Genomic DNA, 23,417 nt, shown 5'->3' on the forward strand with positions numbered 1-23,417 from the left:
AGTGTCAAGCAATAGTAAGAGGCACAATAAGTGTGTTGTCTTCACATAGCACTGCAGATGATTTGGGAGTCTTTCCAGAATGCCTGTTACACTGTTGTTTTGTATTAATCACATTGTGGGGCCTGGAAAACCCACTACACGCTGTTTGTGAATTAGATTTGCACGAAGGAGTAGTAGAGGGGGTGACTTATGCAAAAAAAAAAAAAAAAAAAAAAAAGGGGGGGGGGGGGGGGGCGGGGGGCAAGTTGTTGCACATGAGGGGCAATATTGGTGAGCATGTGCACGACGTTACACCTTGTGTCTGACACTAAACCTGTTGATGTAAGCACTATGGCTGTGGTCGGTTGGGCCACTGCTTGCAAGCCGGTGGTGAAGTTCAAATGGCTCTGAGCACTATGGGACTTAACATCTATGGTCATCAGTCCCCTAGATCTTAGAACTACTTAAACCTCACTAACCTAAGGACAGCACACAACACCCACTCATCACGAGGCAGAGAAAATCCCTGACCCCGCCGGGAATCGAACCCGGGAACCTGGGCACGGGAAGCGAGAACGCTACCGCACGACCACGAGCTGCGGACCCGGCGGTGAGCCTGTTTGTCAAGGCTATCTACAAAACAGATAGATGCTAACTCAAAACTGTCTGCTGCACTTTCACAGAAATCCTGAACTAACAGTCTGTTTCCGAATTTGAGAGTCAGCTATGTCACGTGTGATGGCATCACAAACCATTGTATCACTGAAATACACTCCTGGAAATTGAAATAAGAACACCGTGAATTCATTGTCCCAGGAAGGGGAAACTTTATTGACACATTCCTGGGGTCAGATACATCATATGATCACACTGACAGAACCACAGGCACATAGACACAGGCAACAGAGCATGCACAATGTCGGCACTAGTACAGTGTATATCCACCTTTCGCAGCAATGCAGGCTGCTATTCTCCCATGGAGATAATCGTAGAGATGCTGAATGTAGTCCTGTGGAACGGCTTGCTGTGCCATTTCCACCTGGCGCCTCAGTTGGACCAGCGTTCGTGCTGGACGTGCAGACCGCGTGAGACGACGCTTCATCCAGTCCCAAACATGCTCAATGGGGGACAGATCCGGAGATCTTGCTGGCCAGGGTAGTTGACTTACACCTTCTAGAGCACGTTGGGTGGCACGGAATACATGCGGACGTGCATTGTTCTGTTGGAACAGCAAGTTCCCTTGCCGGTCTAGGAATGGTAGAACGATGGGTTCGATGACGGTTTGGATGTACCGTGCACTATTCAGTGTCCCCTCGACGATCACCAGAGGTGTACGGCCAGTGTAGGAGATCGCTCCCCACACCATGATGCCGGGTGTTGGCCCTGTATGCCTCAGTCGTATGCAGTCCTGATTGTGGCGCTCACCTGCACGGCGCCAAACACGCATACGACCATCATTGGCACCAAGGCAGAAGCGACTCTCATCGCTGAAGACGACACGTCTCCATTCGTCCCTCCATTCACGCCTGTCGCGACACCACTGGAGGCGGGCTGCACGATGTTGGGGCGTGAGCGGAAGACGGCCTAACGGTGTGCGGGACCGTAGCCCAGCTGCATGGAGACGGTTGCGAATGGTCCTCGCCGATACCCCAGGAGCAACAGTGTCCCTAATTTGCTGGGAAGTGGCGATGCGGTCCCCTACGGCACTGCGTAGGATCCTACAGTCTTGGCGTGCATCCGTGCGTCGCTGCGGTCCGGTCCCAGGTCGACGGGCACGTGCACCTTCCGCCGACCACTGGCGACAACATCGATGTACTGTGGAGACCTCACGCCCCACGTGTTGAGCGATTCGGCGGTACGTCCACCCGGCCTCCCACATGCCCACTATACGCCCTCGCTCAAAGTCCATCAACTGCACATACGGTTCACGTCCACGCTGTCGCGGCATGCTACCAGTGTTAAAGACTGCGATGGAGCTCCGTATGCCACGGCAAACTGGCTGCCACTGACGGCGGCAGTGCACGAATGCTGCGCAGCTAGCGCCATTTGACTGCCAACACCACGGTTCCTGGTGTGTCCGCTGTGCCGTGCGTGTGATCATTGCTTGTACAGCCCTCTCGCAGTGTCCGGAGCAAGTATGGTGGGTCTGACACACCGGTGTCAATGTGTTCTTTTTTCCATTTCCAGGAGTGTGGTTACCACAGTCACATTTGAATGTATACTGCGTAGTAAGGCCATGTAGTTCGGTCACCCACTGACAGTATCTTTCCCCTTGTTACTTACATAAGCTAAGGAATTTGTAAAGGCCAGTGACCACTTGTACCATGTCCTCATAATACTTCGTAAGCACCTGCAGTAAGTCCTCGTATGATAATAGTTCAGGGCAGGATGTGGGAAACAATTTGGCACACAGACAATAAACTGTCACTACTGCCATTGCCAAGAAATAAGATGTTTTGTCAGTACCTTGTATGTGATGTGTTGCGATGAGCATTTTGAACTGTGCAAGGTATTCTGGACGTCTTCCTTCATCTTGTCAGTCATGAAATAGTGGCACATATGCATCGGATCCAGCATCTTGTGTGAAGTCATCTGCACTGTAATGGACCGCAAAGCAGAAATAAAAAAGCAAAAGGCAAAAATAACAGAGAGAAAGCGAAAAGAGGTGTGCAAAAGTGGCAACAGTGGAACTTAGAGGATAAAGAGCACAAGCAAGGCAAACACTGACTAAACAAGAACAGCAAAAACCAGGCCAAAATATGACAGAACAGGAAGTAAGCGATTTGATGACAGCCACATGTGAGTGGTTAGGCAACTGTCACCTTAGGAAAGCTGGACTGGAACAGAAATGATTAATGAACAAGATATCACAATAAACAGGCGATTTATTTAACTTGTATATATGCAAGTGAATGAAGACTTGTTACAATAATGCAGCAAGAAACAGAGTCTACCTCATCAGTGCCAACAAGAAAGACCATCGCTTTACTAAGCATGAGCTATGGTGATGGAGCTGCAACTGTACCGTGTCTGTGTAGCGTTACATGATGTGGCTTCCAGTGCAGGTATATTGAGAGGCTGCCCCTAGCCATCCTATATTACAGTGGTGGAGGGTGATCGTAGTCTAGAGCCTCAGGAGGCATGTTTCGGCAGGTGTGCTTTGCTGGGTCCACTGGATCCCACACGGCCACTATCAATGTTGGACAGAAATTTGCAATTCCATTGCCAACTGTGATATGACGGTAGTCTGGTATCGATACGTGATACCGCATTAGGCCCAGGTGCTCGCAAATAATAGAGGTGGTCAGGTGAACGATGTGAGTGGTGGCTCATGGCAGGCAATTTCTAGGAGATATCAGCAACACTTCCTTCATAAAAGATTTTTTTCCTATATTGCTCAGAGAATGAGGACATTCTTTCATACTCTTTCTACCACATACATAGGAAGGCACTTCATACAATGGGGAATTATCCATTCATAATATTTCTTGAATAAATTCATGCTCTTGTGTGTGTGTGTGTGTGTGTGTGTGTGTGTGTGTGTGTGTGTGTGTGTGTGTGTGTGTGGTGGGGGGGGGGGGGGGTGCGAGAGAAAAAGAGAGAGAGAGAGAGAGAGAGAGAGAGAGAGAGAGAGAGAGAGAGAGAGATATCAGTTTTTTAATGGGTATTTTTATTACGAATTCTTGCTCCCAGGAGTGTGGCTCCTTGCTCACGTGCTGCATCTTCCTAATGTTTTTAGAGTCTGAGAGTTTAATTTTTCCTCCAAAGTTCCCGTATATGTGCATGTAGAGGTGTGCACACAAGTGCATGAGCATCAATGCTGCCACTTAAATGGGAACTCTCTCACATCTGGTTCAAGATGTTTGCAGTATGATTGTGGAAGGATCCACATGATAAACAAGTGTGTCTCTTCCTTGCCTGATGTTTAGGCATAGTTAACGAACATTTTTGTAGTGATTTTGTTATCACTGTGACATTCAGTCAGTCAATCACTCCCATTATTTCTCCAGATTGCTTAAATTTTGTATGTCACCAAGTATAGAGAGTATTTTGATTTTCCTAACAAAGTATTTTGCTTGCAAATTTGTGACAGTGCTATACATATTGTTGAAAGTAGGATCATTTTGAACTTTGTTTATTTCAGATGATGAGGAAATGCAGTAAGCCAGGTGAACTATATTCAATTGACATTGAATCTTCAAATGCTGGGATACCCTATGCAGATTCCTTCGGTGTCAACATGCACTACTGCTTAACACGTACTGGTGAAAATGAATCTTGTTTTACTGTGTTTGCACAGTTGAAGTACAAGCGAAATGTGTGGGGCTTTGTGAAAGGTAAAATATTGTCATACTTATTTTCTGGTTTTGTACGAGGGGTTACCCAAAAAGAACTGGAATTAGTTTTTAAAAGCTATATATTTTCAAATTGTTTACAAAACAACCTTATCCCCTTCAAAATACCCTCCATTAAAACTAATTTGTTTGCGCCACTGGTGCCTGCACTGTTCAAAAACTTTTTTGTAGCCATCTTTAGAAATGGCTGAGAGCTCCTCCCTCGATTTTTTCGTGACTTCTTCAGTGTTGTCAAATTGATGTTCTTCCATACCTTTTTTTGCGTGGAAATTAGAAAATGTCACATGGAGCCAGGTCAGGCAAGGAAGGTGTGGGGCAGTGGAACCATGCCATTTTTAGCCAGTATATCTAACAGAGATGGCTGTGTGTGCGGGTGTGTTGTCGTGATGAAAGACCCAGTCTCCTGCCTGCCACAAATTGAATCTTTTTTGACAAGCACTGTTGTGCAGTCTTCTTAAAATTTCCAAATAAAATGTTTGATTGATTGTCTGATCTGGGGGGAAAACTCTGACTGAACTATGTGTTGCCATCGAAAAAGCAAATTGGCATTGTTTTGACGTTTGATTTGACTTGATGGCATTTTTTTAGACGGGTGACAATGACATTTTCCACTTGTTGGATAGTTTCTGGATCGTAACCATAGCACCATGACTCATCACCATGACCTGTGACTGAAAATCTGGATCAGTTTCAGTCTGTTGTTTCAAAGTACATAACTCACTAATCTCTGACAATTGATCAATTGTCTTTTGACGATCTGTGAGCACAGGCTCTCGAATTTTTTCGTCAATTCAGGCAGTTTATGGATGTTCAGAATGAAGTTTGTCATAAATTGACATGTTGCCATTTTTTTAAATTCAGCAAACCACTTGTACATTGGAGTTTTTCCCATAGTGTCATGTTGGTAAGCTGTTTTCAACATTAAAACAATTTCAGCAGCATTTTTACTAAGTAAAAAACAAAATTTCTTAGCTGCACATTGTTCACTTAAACTTGCCATAATAAAAAACGAAACACGAACAAAACAGTGCTAGCGGAAAAATTACTACAGATGAACAGATAAGTCAGGTCGACAACACGGGCATCACTGAACTGGCAGTGAGTTGCGGTACACGTGCCTAGCAGCAGAAATGTGTACTACATAAGCTCCGCTCTTGGCAATGTTGTTCCGGTTTTTTTGGGTACCCACTTGTATGAGCATGTTCAGTATTCATCTACATTTCTTCTAAATTGCTTTGCCCTGTGAAAGAAATTTCATTATTTTTTATTTAAATGTGTATTGTCTTTGCTCTTACATGAATTTGCTGCCTTTATGTGGACTTAAGATAATTTGTTTCTTGAAATTTTCTGAGTGGATAGAATATTCCACCATCTTTTGGATGTACATCCAAGATAGTTTTCATTCTTCTTCTGGTATTTTGGGTGACAACCTTATAGCTATCCTCAAGGTGAGTTTCTGGCAGAATTTAAACCATTTGACACAATACTGGGGAGTAAACACACATTTTTGGTTGAAATTCTATTAGTGATCCATTTTGAAGCTGGCTTACAGTTGTCAGCTGAAGTACTGGAAGAAGAAATAATACTATCTCAAACATATGCCTAAAACATGTTGGAATATTAAGATAATTTCTTAGTTAATTTCTTTTTCTGTGCCATTGCATATTATAACTTCATTTTTGTTAATTTAGCATCAGTCATGCACACTTTTTATTGTACTTCAGCTTTTATTGTATCACATGGAATATAATTGAATCACCTTAAGATGGTCAGTTAGAAAAATACAAGTGATCTACTACATTCTGGCTATAGTAAACTACTCACAGATGAGTTAGTGTTTTTTCCGATGAACAATGTATAGTAATTGCCTGGATTGAAATGTGAGAATGAGAGCCTAATGGTTTACAGAATTCTTTGAACTGATAGTGTTGAATGAGAAAGACACACGAGTCTTGAAGTTTTCCCAGTATAAAGAGTATTTTCTGAAGTTTCAGAATTGCAGCTGGATGGCTTCGATGTCATGCCACAATATTTCGGCCAACAACCATTGAGCCATCTTCATGCAGTGCACATCACTAACTTTACACTAAAAATTGGCATGGAGATGCAAGAGCATAGACAGCTGCTGCATGAGTGCCACCGTTGAGCTTAGCATTCTCTTTGGATGTTGGTACATTTAGGGCACATAGGCTCATGTGTGAAGGTGATACTACATGTACGTCCTCTGTCAGGCTGTAGGCTCACAGAGTTAATTCAGATATCAAAGTAATAAAATTGTCACTAGATGTGTCATTAGGCATAAAACGTTTTATTTCTGAAGACACTAAAGAAATTAATGGGTCCCACATCTCATGCCATAGATGGAGCAATATACAAAGAGGGTGCTAAACTTGACAGAGGGCCTTGTGTGGCAGCTGTCTGTGCACAGCTGTCTCTGCACCAGTTTTTAATATAAAGTTAATGACATGCACTAGCAATCTCCAGTCTAAAACACTCACTTAAGGGTGGCTGAAATATTGGGGCAAGCTGTCAGCGTCATCCAGCTGCAGTCCCAAAACTTTGTTGGAGTGAGTAAGGTGGAGAATGTAAACAATTTGGAGCAGTGCACAAGGAAGCAAAGTATTTCAACTGCTAAATTCACGTTTTATATGTGCAGGTTAAGGTTTTTATGACAGATACAAGAAAATGGTCCAATCCAACATGTCTAAACCTACCCTGAAATTTTTCTTGCAGATAAAATACATGTAAGGAAATGCACTGTCAAAATTTTAACTGCTAAGGCAAGTATTTTTTAAAAATGTTGAAAGTTACTCATTTTTTTCTGCATGAAGAACTGCTTATGACAGCGGTTTGTACAGCCCTTCTTGCTTAGTGTTTGAATCGGCGAATAAGCCAACATAGCCATGACAAGAGGAAATAGCACCGCATACCACAAAGTGAATTTTAAGCTCTTAAACCTTACCAGAAATTTCTCATATCACTAATTTATTGAATAACTTGGAGTTCATAGCAACAGCTAGACTGCTGCAGATGTAACTGTTATACAAGTGACTAACAGAGGAAAGAAAATCGAGGCAGTGTATAATGTTACATTACGGATGACTCCCATCAGTCGGGACTTGAATTTTGTAATATTTTCTGTAGCACAGTTCTTATGATAATTTTTTAATAATGTGTTTTGTGGTAATAATGAAGCAGTTCCTTGTTTGTGTGTATTGGATGAGGAAAAGTAACATTTTCCTTGCACCAGGCACACCTGATAAAAGAAAAATTTATGCATTCAGGTACTTCACAGTAATCACTTCAAATTCATAAAATGTGGTAATGCAAACTGATACAGCAGAAATGACAGATTAACAAACTGTTCTGCTGATAAACCTGAAATGGCAAAGAGCTATCAGAAATTATGTTGACCAGCAATTATCTGAAAAATGCTTTAAACTGTTGAAATTTTTTGTTTAGAGTCTGAATCACAGTATTAATTTCTCGGTGGAAATGAATTATACTAACAGTCTTTTTATTGTCGTCCTAAAGATGGTGGTGTCATTATGTCCACGTGAAGAGTCCAACAAAAGCAATGAATTAGTCTTTCCTATTTTTCCAGATTTTGCTATGTCAGTTACAAGACTTTCATTATATTTTTTATTTTATTTTATTTTAAATTTTCTCCTAATTTTTCTTGGTGTTCCTGAAGGCAGAGATATGTTGCAGAAACACTAATCTATGAAACCTGACTGTCTGGCTTTATACACAGCTTTAAGGTGATAACAAGAGCTACAAATTTCTCTGTAGTATTACCTATTAATAACATCTTCTTTACACATTTACTTCTTGCAAACTTCGTAATTTTGCAACTTCCTTTCTGGTATAATTTCCTGAATCTATTTAATCACGTCAAAGAAGTCTGGAAATCAGTAATTTTCATCTCACTTGCAATTCAGAGCAACCAGTCTCATAGATCTCCCGTGGTAACAGTGCACCGATTCTCATGAGCAGTTCTAAACCTTTCCAATAAATTTTCTTTCACAATTCATGAGTTTCATTTTGGTGCATATTTCATACTTTATGTAAATCATTTTTCCATTTACATAATTCATGTTCAGAGTTCATAAAATGAAACCGGCTTTGCAACTGCTTAAGTTTAAGTGTTTTCCCCTCTCATTCTTCAACCAAAAAATTTACAGCATTTTCTTTGTCACTGAAAGCTATTACTGTACATGTTTTCATTGGTCTTGGAAGATACTCTGTTTTTGTTCTGTGCTTTAACTAGCACAACAATTGTTCAAACCACCATTCACAGAATTGTCATCATTATTTCCAATTTCATCAAATGTTTTCAGAACTTTTAATGAAACATCTACATCATTGAAATGAATGTCGAAGAAATTAACTAATAAATAACACACTTGTAGGTCTTTAGGAGAAATATGTAATTTCAGTTCCATACTACGCTCTTCATATTTTATCTTTGCAAAGCTGAATACATTAATTGGATTCCACACAGATGTGAAACTCTGGAATCTGCACAAAGACAGATGCTATTATTAATCGTATGCCAAGAACTAACAAAGAAAATTAATTCAGTCTTATCTCCATTGTTAACACTTAGTGATACCACAAAGGCTACTGCTAAACTTTATGGATCTTAAATTAGCTGAAAATTTGAGTGAAAAGTAACTGTGAACAGTTGTGTCAAAGAAACAATCAGTGGAAGCTGAAATTTGCTTTACAAATTAAGATGGCTGTTTGCCATGTTATCTGTTTACTAATGTGCTGCCCACCGTGTTGTGCATGCGCTATATGCTGTAGGTATGGCAGCGGTGCATAATTTTCCAGCCACCTGATGAGCTAGGAATTTGGCAAATTTCAACCTTATATCTACTCACAGTATGCCTCGGTAGCTAAAATTTTGACTTTGTGTTTCTTTTTTTTGTATTCTCTCTGTAAATTTCAGGACAGGTTTTGACATGTCGGATTGGACAGATCCCTTGTTAGGACAGATGTGGTTTTCCATGTTGACCCTATGCCTCCTATGCGATGAGAAACCTGTTAAAATAATGCTATCGGTTGAAAGTGACAACAGGTTATAGAGAGGTCTCTTGTTTAGGTCCATCAACAGAAATGTCAAAGAAGTTACATTACTTTTTTAGAGTGTTAAGGAGGTATCTGCTATGATCCCAGAGTGCCGGTGTTGGGAGCTTTCGAGCAGCACTACAGCTCGAACAAAATAACATTGTTATTGACAGATACCAGTGTTGGAGAGTCGTGTTGCAAGCTAATACAAACATGCATGCACTCGTGCAATCAGTATAAATCGCTCCGTGGTTTTGCTCCCCCACTCACCTGGCAATTCTCTGTTTCTACCTAACAACAGTGGTGAGCTAGTGGGGCTAAAAAAAGGGGTGTGGTTGGCTGACACCTGGCTCCTACTGCTCTATTTGCTGTAAGTTATTTTAATCAAAGTGTAGTCCGTCGTTACCTGAAATTCTCAGTATGTTTCAGCAACCACTGAGGAGCATGACATTGCAACATAGTTTGAGTCAGAGTGTCAAGATCTTGGAGGATGATAAAAACTTGTATAAAAAAAACCTAAAATGTGCTATGTACCAATGGGGCAGATGGCTGTTGAGGTAGAAAACTTCTGGGGCATGTGCCACAACCCATCTGATTGAGGCTTACACTAGCAAGCAGAGTTCTCTAAGGGGACATTAATTTGAATAGTTGGGAAGAGAACAGTTCTTGCCACTCATGAGTCATGAAACCCTAGATGAAAAGAGTGGAGTGACATAGTACTCAACCAACAAAGAGAAGTTGAGTGGGAAGTGCACCAGAGGAAACAAATCATTAGATTTGTGATACAGAGAGTTGGACAAAATTCATTGATAGGTGTCAAACCGAGGAAGGAGCCTCTGAAATAATCTCTCTCCTTTACTCACAGAGGTCTGAAAGCAATTGCTGAGTCTTTGAAGAAGTCAAATGGCTACATTACAAGTGTCTGAAGCTGTTAGGGTCCAAAAGAGAAGATATTAGCTTATAGTAACTGAAATGTCCGAAACACACAATTTCAGTTAAGGGGCCACAATATAATGGAACTTGACCCTAAAGAATTAAAAACAATTGTGGCATTTATTTCAGCTCGGTTCTCATATATTAACTGAGGATTTACATCTAGGTAAACACACCACAAAGTTAGATGCTATGTACAAAAACCTATGACATGTTTTATCGCTAGAAGTTTGGATATAAGACTTTTAGTTGTAGCAGTGAAGCTGTGTGTGGCAGATGGGGATCAAATGTGCATGAAGAAAATTAAAAATGTATGTTTCCACTAAATTGTGTAATCGTTTATGTGATTATTCCGTATTGAACAGGGATTTCCATGTTCAAGGAGAGAAGAAGTCAGGATCTGAAGGCAACAAAGAGAATCCCTGTGTAATGATAATCTAAAAGTCTTTGAGGTGGTGCAGCCTCTAGCATTCACCACATCTTTTCCAACATGTCATAAAAAATATGTTGTTAAAACTAATGACTCAACACAAACCGAAACATCTGACTGGAGCATGAGCACATGTACCTGCAGCTGCTTCCTCTCGAACTCTCCAAGTGACGAGAGACCAAGGATCCTTGCAAATAATATTCAGCCATTAGAATCTAAAGAGTAGGTGTTCTTGTGTGTATAATCTCCACCACCTCCAAGTAAATTAGAAAAGTCCAACCAAAAGTGAACTAATGACAAGGAAATCAGATTAAAACCATTGAATTGCTGTGCAATATTACTGTCCAATTGTGAAGGCAATGTGGACATCAATGTCCCAACAGAGGAACCAAAATTCAGAGACTACTGTTTACCCTGTCATTTAAGATGTGAAAAAAGAAAACCCTCAAATATCAATTGCTGTGGTAATTCAACAGAACATGGAATAGCTTCAGAACTCAGATGGGGCAGCAAAAACTTCGTGCACAAAAAAGACCACTGTGCCTATGTCTTGAGGAGAGACACTTGAAAACTACTGTGCCATTGTGCTAGAAAGCTACAGTCTCCACAGGAAAGATGATCTTAGTGGTCAGTGGACTAAGTGTGATACTATTAATTAATAACACATATAACATCTCACCTTTCCCGCACCACCATCAGCCAGTAGCTGTGGTCATATAGATGAAAATCACCATATGAGTAACATATTTCCTACCTCTTGAGCCATTTGATAATAAAGGTCCCATAGTTCTCATCATGTAACTCTCCTGGCCATTCCTGGTTGTAGGTGACTATGCAAAGCATGATGTATCAGCTGTGTGAGGAATGAAATTAAGTCCTCCTTGATATTGCAACCACATACCATTGCAGGGACTATATCGCAGCTTCATGGAAGGAAGTCGGCATGATACCACTCCTAAACACAGGGAAATTATGTAAGAAATTGCTTTAATCTTGCTGTGTTAAAATTTGCAGGAAAGGCCGCTGAGTGGATGGTAAATTGCTGCTAAGTGTGGGTTTCGCAGGTACCATTCTACCTTTGACAACCTGGCACTTTTGGAGTTGTCTCCACAGGAAACAGAGATGGGAGGGTTGGGCACAAATGCCAAATTTTTCAGTTTGCATGAATACAAATGTGTGTGTGTGTGTGTGTGTGTGTGTGTGTGTGTGTGTGTGTCTCACAGTCACAGTTTTTGGACATGAGTACTGTATAGTAATAGCACATTCTCAGTTTCAGCCTGTCAGATTCATGGATGTCACATTTGATCACACCCTCACGTGGCTATCACACTTGCTGAAAGTGTCTCAGAGAAAAGTGTGGAGACCAGACAAGTCATGTGTAAACAGTTTTATGGAACAGTCATCACTAGGCTCTAAAGCAGATGAGATCTGCACGTTCAAAAACTTTCCATATCTGCTCCCGCACACAGGGTACTCTGCGGAGCACAAAGAGAAAGTATCCAGCAGAGAATCATATTCAGAGTATACAGGACACCATTTCCTCTAGAGAAGTAGGGTGTAGAAGTGTCATTCTGTTGGTACTGGGGCATGTTGAAATTCATAGTAATGAGATCACAAGTGCAGCTGCTGAGCAGGCTTATGATGAATGTTTAGTGCCATCATGCAGAGCCCCCCTACAGCCATTTGTGTTACTGGTGAAGTGGTTAAACTGAACCTCTCTCCTGCCAGCTGTGGTGTACTCCCATTCAGTCACTCTGAAAAACAGATACTTGTAGCTTGAGTTGGTATATGGCACTGCTACAAAAGCAGAGATCTGCATTGCAAATTTAAATGCAGCAAAAGAATCACAGACAAACAAAACCTAAATGAGCCAAAATTATAAAAAAGGAGAGCCATGTATGACATATTCAGTGAATTTAAAATTAATTTTATCTGTTGATGGGACAGAAAATCCTAGGAAGTTTTGTTCTTCTGTTAAATCAGTAAACAGATCAAAACCTTCTGTCAAGATACTCTGTGACCATAATGGCAATGAAACAAAGGAGGACTTAGGAAAGGTCACAATACTAGACCTATTTATCCAAAACTATGAGGGCTATCCACAAAGTACATTACGTTTTGGAATTAAAAATAAAAAAAGTATTGGAATATATATATATATATATATATATATATATATATATATATATATATATATATATATACAGATGAAAGCCACACATATATACTACTATTCTACATAGTTTCCATTTAAATTAAGGCACTTATTGTAGCGATGGACGAGCTTGGAAATTCCTTTGTCATAAAATTTGGCCGCCTGCACCTTCAACCACGTGGTTACCTCTTCTTGAAGCTGTGTGTCGTCATCAAAACGCTGCGTAGCCAACCACTTCTTCATTGCTGGGATTAAGTGAAAGTCGCTCGGTACCAGGTCGAGACTGTACGGCGGATGAGGAAACAACTCCCACTTAAAAGATTCGAGAACTTCACGAGTGGCATTTGCCGTGTGGGCCCGGGCATTGTCGTGAATCAGCAAGATCTTTGAGCCCAACTTTCCCTTAACTTGTTTTTGATTGCTCTTCTGAGGTTGTGCAGAGTTTGCAATACCTTTGAGAGTTTATTGTAGTGCATCTTTCCAGGAAATCCACAAAAATCACACCTTTTCTGTCCAAAAAGACAGTCGCCATCACCTTCCTTGCCGACATTGTCTGCATGCATTTCTTGGGTTTTGGGGGAGAATTTCTGTGCCCCCACTGCATTGACTGCAATTTTGTCTCGCACTTCACATGCTTAACTCATGTTTCGTCAGCAGTAACTATGTGATCGCGTAATGAGTCGCCATCTTTCTCGTAAGCATCCAAAAACATTAACGCTGCAGCCATTCGCTAATTTTTGTGAATCTCTGTCAAGATTTTTGGTATCCATCTTGCACAAAACTTGTGGTAACCAAGCTTTTCGGTAATGATTTCGTGCAACAAACTTCGTGAAATTTGTGGAAAACTCATAGAGAGTTCCGTTATTGTGAAATTACGGTTTTCATGGACCGCGGCATCGACTTTTTCGACAAGTTCGGCAATCACTATGCTGGGTCTTCCACTTCGCTCTTCATCGTGAATGTTAGTTTGGCCATTTTTAAATTTTATGACCCATTGACGCACTCCACCTTCAGTGATTATGTTGTCCCCATACACTTCACAAAGCTGCCGATAGATTTCTATCGATGTACAGTTTTTTGCAGTCAGAAACCTTATTACAGCACGCACTTAACACTTTGCTGCATTTTCAATTAACGCTGACATTTCAAACTGTCACAGTAACTGAACAGAGTACTGCACGAACCTCTCACTAGCACGGCAGGATGGAGACTGAGTGACGGAATGCCTTGACACCAATATGGCCGCACTAGCCCTGCTGCTAACGGACACAAATGAAAACATAATGTACTTTGTGGATAGCCCTCGTATTTAGCAGCGGAAGGTCACACTGTAGTTTCTCGTTTAAATCATCGTACAAATGACAAAGTGGCAGATACAGAAATAAGTGGCCATGGGATAGAAAAGCAGCTGAAACCACTCAATAGAAAAACGGCCACTGGACCTGACAGGGTACCAGTTTGATTCTGCATAGAGTATGCAAAAGAACTTGCCCTCCTCTGGCAGCAGTGTACCATACGTCTCTGGAGGAGTAAAGCGTTTCTGGTCATTGGAAAAAGCTCAGGTCATTCCTATTGTGAAAAAGGATTGTCAAACAGATGCACAGAACTATAAGTCTATGTCTCTTGACAACTGACTGTTTTAGAATTTGGACCATGTTTTATGCTCATCTATTACAACATTTCTGAAGACCGAAAACCTGCTCTGTGGCAATCAACATGGGTTTCAAAAACAACAATCGTATGAAACCCAACACATCCTGTTCATCCACAAGACCCAGAAAGCAGTAGACGCAAGGGTACAGGTAGATGCTGTATTCATTGACTTCCAGAAGGCATTTAATATGGTTCCTTACTGCTTACAAAACACAAGTCTGCAGACCATCAGATCAGCTGTGTGTGACTGGATTCAGGAGATTCTAGTGAACAGAACACAGCATGTCATTTTCAACAGAGAGAAATCTGTAGACATAAAAGTAACTTCAGGTGTATCCCAGGGGGCTGTTATAAGACCCATTACTTTCACAATATGTATAAACGATAACATTGGAAGTTCAATGAGGCTTTTTGCAGATGATGCAGTTGTATCCAGAGAAGTTGCACTCCTAGAAAATTGTAGCGAAATGCAGGAAGACTTACAGAGGACTGATGCTAGGAACAGGGAGTAGCAATTGACCCTAAACATAAACAAATGTAACATATTGTGTTTACATAGACAGAATGAACCGTTATTGTATGACTATGCGACTGCAGAACAATCACTGGAAGCAATTACTTCCATAAAAATCTAGGAGTATGCATGCAGAGCAGTTTGAAGTGGAACAACCACATAAAATTTAAGGTGAGTAAGAAAGATGCCAGACTGAGATTTATTAGAAGAATCTTCAGGAAATTTAGTCCATCAAAAAAGGAGGTAGCTTACAAAACACTTGTTCAACCAACACATAAATATTTGCTCGTCAGTCCGGGAGATTTACCAAGTACATCTACATCTACATACATACTCTGCAATCCACCATAAGGTGCGTGGCGGAGGGTACCTCATACCACAACTAGCATCTTCTCTCCCTATTCCACTCCCAAACAGAATGAGGGAAAAATGACTGCCTATATGCCTCTGTGTGAGCCCTAATCTCTCTTATCTTCTCTTTGTGGTCTTTCCGTGAAATATAAGTTGGCAGCAGTAAAATTGTAGTGCAGTCAACCTCAGATGCTGGTTCTCTAAATTTCCTCAGTAGCAATTAACGAAAAGAATACTCCTTTCCTCTAGAGCCTCCCATCCGAGTTCCTGAAGCATTTCCGTAACATTCGTGTGCCGATCAAACCTACCAGTAACAAATCTAGCACCTCGCCTCTGAATTGCTTCTATGTCCTCCCTCAATCCGACCTGATAGGGATCCCAAACGCTCAAGCAGTATTCAAGAATAGGTCGTATTAGTGTTTTATAAGTAGTCTCCTTTACAGATGAACATCTTCCCAAAATTCTACCGATGAACTGAAGATGACTATCCACCTTCCCCACAACTGCCATTACTTGCTTGTCCCACTTCATATCGCTCTGCAATGTTACGCCCAAATATTTAATCGACGTGACTGTGTCAAGCACTACACTACTAATGGAGTAGTCAAACATTACGGGATCCTTTTTCGTATTCATCTGCATTAATTTACATTTATCTATATTTAGAGTTAGCTGCCATTCTTTACACCAATCACAAATCCTGTCCAAGTCATCTTGTATCCTCCTACAGTCACTCAACGATGACACTTTCCCGTACACCACAGCATCATCAGCAAACAGCCGCACATTGCTGTCCACCCTGTCCAAAAGATCATTTATGTAGATAGAAAACAACAGCGGACCTACCACACTTCCCTGGGGCACTCCAGATGATACCCTCACCTCCGATGAACACTCACCATCGAGGACAACGTACTGGCTTCTATTACTTAAGAAGTCTTCGAGTCACTCACATATTTGGGAACCAGTCCCATATGCTCGTACCTTAGGAGTCAAATGCTTTCCGGAAGTCAAGGAATATGGCAGCGGTCTGATACCCTTCATCCATGGTTCGCAAGATATCGTGAAAAAAGGGCGAGTTGCGTTTCACATTAGCGATGCTTTCTAAGTAGGATTGAAATAGGAAATACAGAAGATCTGAAGACAATGAGCACCTCTCATTACAGGTTCATTTTGTAAGCACGAAAATGTCGCAGAGATGCTCAACCAATTCCTGTGCTAGATACTGCAAAAGAGGCATTCCACGTCATGGTGTGTTTTACTGACAAAATCTCAGAGCATACATTCCTAGAAGAGTAGAGAAGTATATAGCTTCCTTCTATGTGTATCTCAGAAAAAGACCTTGAAGATAAAATCAGAGAGATTTGAGCCTACACAGAGGCTTACCAACAATCATTCTTCCCCCAAAACACTGACGACTGGAACAGGAGGAAGGGGAAGTGACACTGCAGCACAAAGTACCCTCTGCCACTCACGATGAGGAGGCTTGTGAGGTATAGATGTAGATGCCATTTAACCCACAGTTTTCTCCTGTATCACGAAGAGCCTATAGAATGCAACAAATGTAGCACCACTACAACATTATGCCATATTTTAACTAAAAATTGTTTGCATGCTGACAGGTGATCACTAAATGGTTCGGCTGGAGATGTGCCCTTTCATTGAAGTGATATTTGGATGTATGCACTACAGATTTAAAACTAAATGAGGAATCAGGTTTTTTTTTATCCTCATTGTTGTACAGTGTTAGTCATGAAGCCATTTTCAAACATCCTAAAATACATATCAGAAAAGTAAGATCAGATAGATTTATGCAATTAGCAATACAACTCCAGAGTGAATTTTCCACTTGCTGGTAGATTAAAACTGTGTACCAGGCTGAGACTTGAACTAGAGACCTTGGCCTTTCGTGGACGACTGCTGTGCCGACTGAGCTACCCAAGCGCAACTCATGGTCTACCTTCAAAGCTCTGCTTCTGCCAGTACCCCATCTCCTACCTTCCAAACTTCACTGAAGTTCTCCTGTGAAACTTGCAGGACTAGCACTCCTGGAAGAAAGGATATTGCAGAGACATGCCTTGGCCACAGCTTGGGGATATTTCCAGAATGAATTTTTCACTTTACAGTGGAGTATGCATTGATGTGAAACTTTCTGTCAGATTAAAACTGTGTGCCAGGAAGTGTCAGAAAGTTTCATATCAGCACATACTCAGCTGCAGAGTGAAAATTTTATTCTGGAAACATCTTCCAGGCTGTGGCTAAGTTATGCCTCTGCAATATCCTTTCTTCTAGGAGTGCTGAAGCTGCAGGTTTTGCAGGAGAACTTTTGTGAAGTTGGGAAGGTAGGAGATGAGATGGGGTACTGGTGGAAATAGAGCTGTGAGGATAGGTCCTGGGTCGTTGGGTAACTCAGTCAGTAGAGCACTCGCCCATGGAAGGCAAAGGTCTCGAGTTCGAGTCTCAGCTCAGCACACAGTTGTAATCTGCCAGAGAGTTTAATTTCAGCAAACATACCCCTTCAGAGTGAAAAATTCATTCCGGAAACATCCCCAGGCTGTGGCTGAGGCATGCCTTCACAGTAACCTTTCTTCCAGGAGTGCTACTCCCGCAGCTTTAGCAGGAGAACTTCTGTGAAATTTGGAAGGCAGGGGATGAGGGACTGGCAGAAGTAGAGGTGTGAGGGCAGGTTGTGAGTAACATCTGGATGACCCCAAATGCTGTAGAGTACTCTCATGAATGACTCTTAAAGGAGGAATTTAAAACTTCAACTTTCCTATTATTGTCTTCTGTTGTCACCCCAGAATGGTCAACGAGTGACTGGATGGAAACAGTCAACCTGCTTAGCTATTTTATGTAAGGGCAAAATTTTCTCAGGTTATCAGCAAGACCTTTTGCTAAGATATGATGATACAGTAATCTTCTTATGAATGCACAAATTCGTACTAACTTTCTACCTGTCAACATTGGCACATTCTTTTTTAAACTGAGAATACAACAATCTCTGCTTCCTCAGCATTTTCCAGATTTGATTATGAAACCACAAATGGTCTTTTCCATCCATAATCTGCTTACTTGGTTAAACTTTGCCCATAATTCCTCTTTGTCTGTTATATTCAAACTAAATGATGCCCATTCATTGTGTAAGTGGGATACTAACAACTGCTTATCTGCGTATTCTAGCATAAATACTCTCCCAGCTTTCTTGATGAGTCTGTTAACTTTAAGTAACCATTGTCACTGTGATATCAGGATTGTTAATGCCCATTTCTGTACTGAAATTGTCAGTAGGCCTGTTTGTAATTACAATGTCTAAAATATTTCCATTGTGTGTGGGATCTCTAACAAGTTGTTCAGGGCAGTTTCCAGAAAGCATGTTCAAAAGTACCTCTCAAGACTGTCTGGACCACATGCAATGAATCCATAGATGTCTCAGTACTTGGTAGGTAAAACATGCCTCCAACTAATATTGCACTATCTGGGTATCTTCTCTCTATTGAACATAGACATTCTTCGAATGACTTTAAAAGTGTCAAGGTGGAATCAGGTGGCCGTTAAGAAGCATGAAAAGGAACTGTAGTTCACCTAGACCTGTTACAAACCTCGTGATAAATTCACAGTCAGAATCAATTTTGACCTTGACAGAAACAATATTTTTGCCAACCACATTGAACACTCCCCCCTCTTTGAACATCTAATCTGTCATTTCAATATACATTCCATGCCTCTCTAAATATTTCAGAGCTTTCTACTTCAGGATCCAGTCAGCTCTCTGTTCAGAGATTAAGTTGAGTGTTCCTAGAGGGCAGTAAATTCAGGAACTTTATTTCGAATACTTTAACAATTTACTTTTAAAATGTTGATAATTGAAGTGTATTTACTTTGTACTCGCTCTCCCATGTATCAGTATTTGGTCCTCTTCACTCAAATCCCTAGTTAGTGCCTCCATATCCTCAAGTACTTGACAAAGGCTAGCTCTAAATTTTACAGCACTTATGACCTGGTACTTGATCATAGTTTTTCTTGAAGATGTAGTAAAACCTTTCCTTTTTTAATCCATATTGTTTCCAACTTTCTCTTGATTTCTTTTTAATGGTATGCTGTACACTACTTTCTTCTACAGCTGAGTGAGGCTCCTCCTCTACAGATTACAGTCTAGATCTTTCCTTTAGCTCAACTACCTAATTCTATTGTTGCAGCTTTAATGTCTTCCTGAAGAGCACAAATATTCACCTCTTTTTCTGGAATATTGCTGTAATTTTCATACAACGTACATCTCTTTGTGAGGTCCTCACTAGAAATCCTTTCTTCTGTCCCACTACATTCACTCCAGTGAAACCCCAATTCACAGTACCTGCACACCTACACAGAAGATGCTGGAAATGTCCACCATTGACATTGATGAAGCACTCTGCTAGATTTATTAAACTGTGAGACACTTGTAGCAGCCCTGCCTGAGTATAACAGCAATAATGTGTTCAGTGTTCCATTATTTCTCTTTCAGTGTGTGTGTGTGTGTGTGTGTGTGTGTGTGTGTGTGATCTGAATATATCTTACTCTCCAATTTGCCACCCAGGTAAAAATCAAAGGGGCTAATCAGATGATGGAGGTGGCCAGGAGGTAACAGCATCTCTGCTGATTGACCTCTCCTCACTGAAAATCACATGCACTCATGACAAAGTTGTCGTGGTAGTGTGTGCTTTTGCTCTGTCTTGCTGAAAATATCCGTACAGTTGTTCATCTTCTCTGACTCGACCCATGTACACATTAAAATGTTTCTGGACATTTTGAGTAGCATTAACATTGTAGTGAAAAAACTGCAAGCATTTGCACACCAAATCTTCAGAATGTTCAAGGGTTCTTCGAAGTATGGATAAGGGTTTTCTGATGGGTAATGATGCATGTTCTGTGAGTTCACATAGCCGTACTAGGTCTCAATTGAAGAAATGAAAAAACTGAGGTTCCAAAATTCCTGATCCCACTTCACTCAAACTTCTGGCAGAACTCGTCACATGAAATTTCATCTGGATGCCTTAACTCACGCACAACAGTAAATTTGTAAGGATACAAATTCGACTCCTTTCTGATGATGTTTTGACACAACAATCTCTTAATTGCCACTTGCGCAGATAAATGGCATTGAGATTTTATCAGACATTATTCCAGGCTGACCTTTGCTTGGGCAATGTTTGGTTATCTTTGGATAGTTACAGTTTTTATTCTCTACAGACCCTGTTTTGCACTATTTTGTCACTGTGTTTTGCATTGCAGACTTTGCTGGAAGTTTGCCAAAAGACTTCCAGTCTTACTCTCTAGCTCTAATGGAACCACACACACACTGTACGTGAATTGTGTTTTACATAATGCTCAACAGTGTATGTGCAGTCTTTTACTGTGAGTACCATTTTGTGTTAACATTCAAGTGGTCACTTACATGACTGCTCATCTCACTCAGACATAATCACACAGTAAAGTACTAGGGAAAGAGCATGTGAGTGATGCACAAAGATGTGACAATGTCTAACTGTTACATCAATATCATGGTCTCCAGCACTTGATTTGGCAGGTCTCTTTTTCATTAACAAGGGTGAGTTTAGTGTCAGCCTTATTTTGTGGATTAGTTTTATTTTGGCACCTTGTACGTGTTTGTATGTATTAGTGGCCTGTTACAGCTGTATTTTTGCTTGCAGATTAAACAAATTAAGCTGGCTGGTCGAGACTTCTAAAATTAAATAATCTTGTACAAACTTAAGCAAAATCAGATTTGTATAATTTTCTGTGTATAACACTTATGTACTCGAGTACTTAGCCTTGTGCAAAAATTAGAAATGTAAACAAATAAATAGAGATCAACTCTATCATGTTTACTGTAAACAAATTTAAACTTGAGTGCACTATTTCCCTTCTGATTAACTTTCTACATTAAACAATGGAAAATCCAGGATGGAATGTAACAATATTATGAAAAGAACAGTTGCTACTCACTAGGATAGTTGATGTTCACGAGGATGGTTGCTATTTACCATGTAGCAGAGATGCTGAGTCGCAGATAAGCACAACAAAAAGACTGTCAGAAAGTGAGATTTTGGCCAACAAGGCCTTTATCAAAAATAGAAAACACACACACACACACACACACACACACACACACACACACACACACACACACAACCACAGTCTCTTGCTGCTGAAGTCAGACTGTGAGCAGCAGTGCATGATGGGAGAGGCAACCAGGTGGTTGGGGTAAGGGCAACACTGGGACAAGGAGCGGAAGGATAGCAGGATAGGGGTTGGGGATGGTAAAGTGCTGCTTGTGGGAGCATACAGGGACAGGTGGAGAGAGGGTAGGGCAGCTAGGTGCAGTCGGGAGATTAGACAATTGAGGTGGGGGTTAGTGGAAAAGGTGAGAATTAAAATGACCGAGGATGTGTTGGTGGAATAGAGGGCTATGTAGTGCTGGAATATGGGAATGTAGGATGTATTTCATGGAGAGGTCCCACCTGCACATTTCAGAAAAGCTGATTTTGGTGAGAAGGGTCCAGATGGTACAGGCTGTGAAATAGTCACAGAAATAAAGAACGTCATGGTGGGTGCAGTTCTCAGCAATGGGATGACCCAGCTGTTCCTAGGTCACAGTTTGCGCCATTCATGTGGACAGACAGCTTGTTGGTTGTCAGGCCCACATAGAATGCAGCACAGTGGTAGCAGCTCACCTTGTAGATCACATGATTGGTTTCACAATGAGCCATGCCTTTGATGGGATAGGTGATGCTTGTGACCAGACTGAAGTAGGTGGTGGTGGGAGGCCGTATTGGGCAGGTCTTGCATCTAGGTCTACCACAGGGATATGAGCCATGAGGCAGGTGGTTGGGAACAGGGGCTATGTGGGGCGGCTCATCTCTCGCATCGGCCAGGTTTTAATGTGTTGCAGAGTGGCTCGCTTTTCCTTTTTATCCTCATGGTCAGCCAGCCATGGTAATCTGCTTTCTTGTTTTAACCTCTTCTACCTGTTTCTTGTGTCTTTGTGGTTTTCTTGTCCCCTTTTGTCCATTTAAGTGTTTGTTGCCCTTCAGTCATTGTTGTGGTGTTTCCTTACATTCTGTTTTCTGGTGTAAGTCTCACTGTCTCATTCTCACCCTTGTGGCATTATTTTCTTCGAACAAGGGACCGATTATCTTGTAGTTTGGTCCCTTCCCCCCTCTTTCAAACCAACCAACCCAAGCAACCAGCCAACCAATCAACAGTTCATGACGGCGTCAGGGAGACCCTTGGTATATTTCGAGAGGGACCACTTGTCATAACAGATGCAAGGTGTGGCAGGGCTGTATGGAAGGGACTTCTTGGTGTGGAATGGATGGCAGCTGTCAAAGTGGAGGTGTCGGTAGTGGTTGGTAGATATGAAATGGACAGAGGTACTGATGTAGTCATCTTTGAGGTGGAGATCAACATCGAGGAAGTTGAGTTGAGTAGGACCAGATGAAGTGATTGGGTGAGAAGGTATTGATGTTCTGGACGAATGTGGAGAGGTTGTCCTCTTCCTCAGTCCAGATCGCAAAGATGTCATCAATGAATCAAAGCAGCCGTAAGCATGGATGGTCACCAACAAACTGTGGCCAAGAAACAGCGGGACCACTTTGTTGCTGAGCATGCTGCCCGAGATTACATTCTTCATTTCAGTGACTGGTTCACAGCCTGTGCCATCTCGATCCTTCCCACTAACACCAGCATTCCTGAATTGCTTAAGTGGGAACCCTCCTTACAATATATCCTATGTTCTCGTAACCTTCCTGGCTTCAACCTTCTTTAGTTATTGTCCTTACCCATCTAGCCCCTTCCCTGTTCCCATTCCAGCACTACGCACACTCCACCAGAGCACCTTCAGTCTTTCTACTTCCCTCCTTTTCAGCTAGCCCCTCCTCCCTCCCTTCTCCGTCTAACCTCCTAACTGTACCTAGCTGTACTACCCTCTCTCCACCT

The 23,417-nt window shown here is 41.5% G+C and overlaps 1 protein-coding gene across 4 annotated transcripts in view; it reads left to right on the forward strand.

Moving 5' to 3' along the window:
- LOC126297594 (protein Aster-B-like) overlaps positions 1 to 23,417 on the forward strand; it is a 206,066-nt gene that overhangs the window by 177,370 nt on the left and 5,279 nt on the right. For all 4 annotated transcript variants that reach the window (XM_049988569.1, XM_049988570.1, XM_049988571.1 and 1 more), the window contains one exon: positions 4,124 to 4,316. In XM_049988569.1, the coding sequence (XP_049844526.1) occupies positions 4,124 to 4,316 (193 nt within the window). The remainder of the gene's footprint in view (positions 1 to 4,123; positions 4,317 to 23,417) is intronic.

This window comes from Schistocerca gregaria, chromosome X, assembly GCF_023897955.1.
Source record: "Schistocerca gregaria isolate iqSchGreg1 chromosome X, iqSchGreg1.2, whole genome shotgun sequence".
Lineage (NCBI taxonomy): Eukaryota > Metazoa > Arthropoda > Insecta > Orthoptera > Acrididae > Schistocerca > Schistocerca gregaria.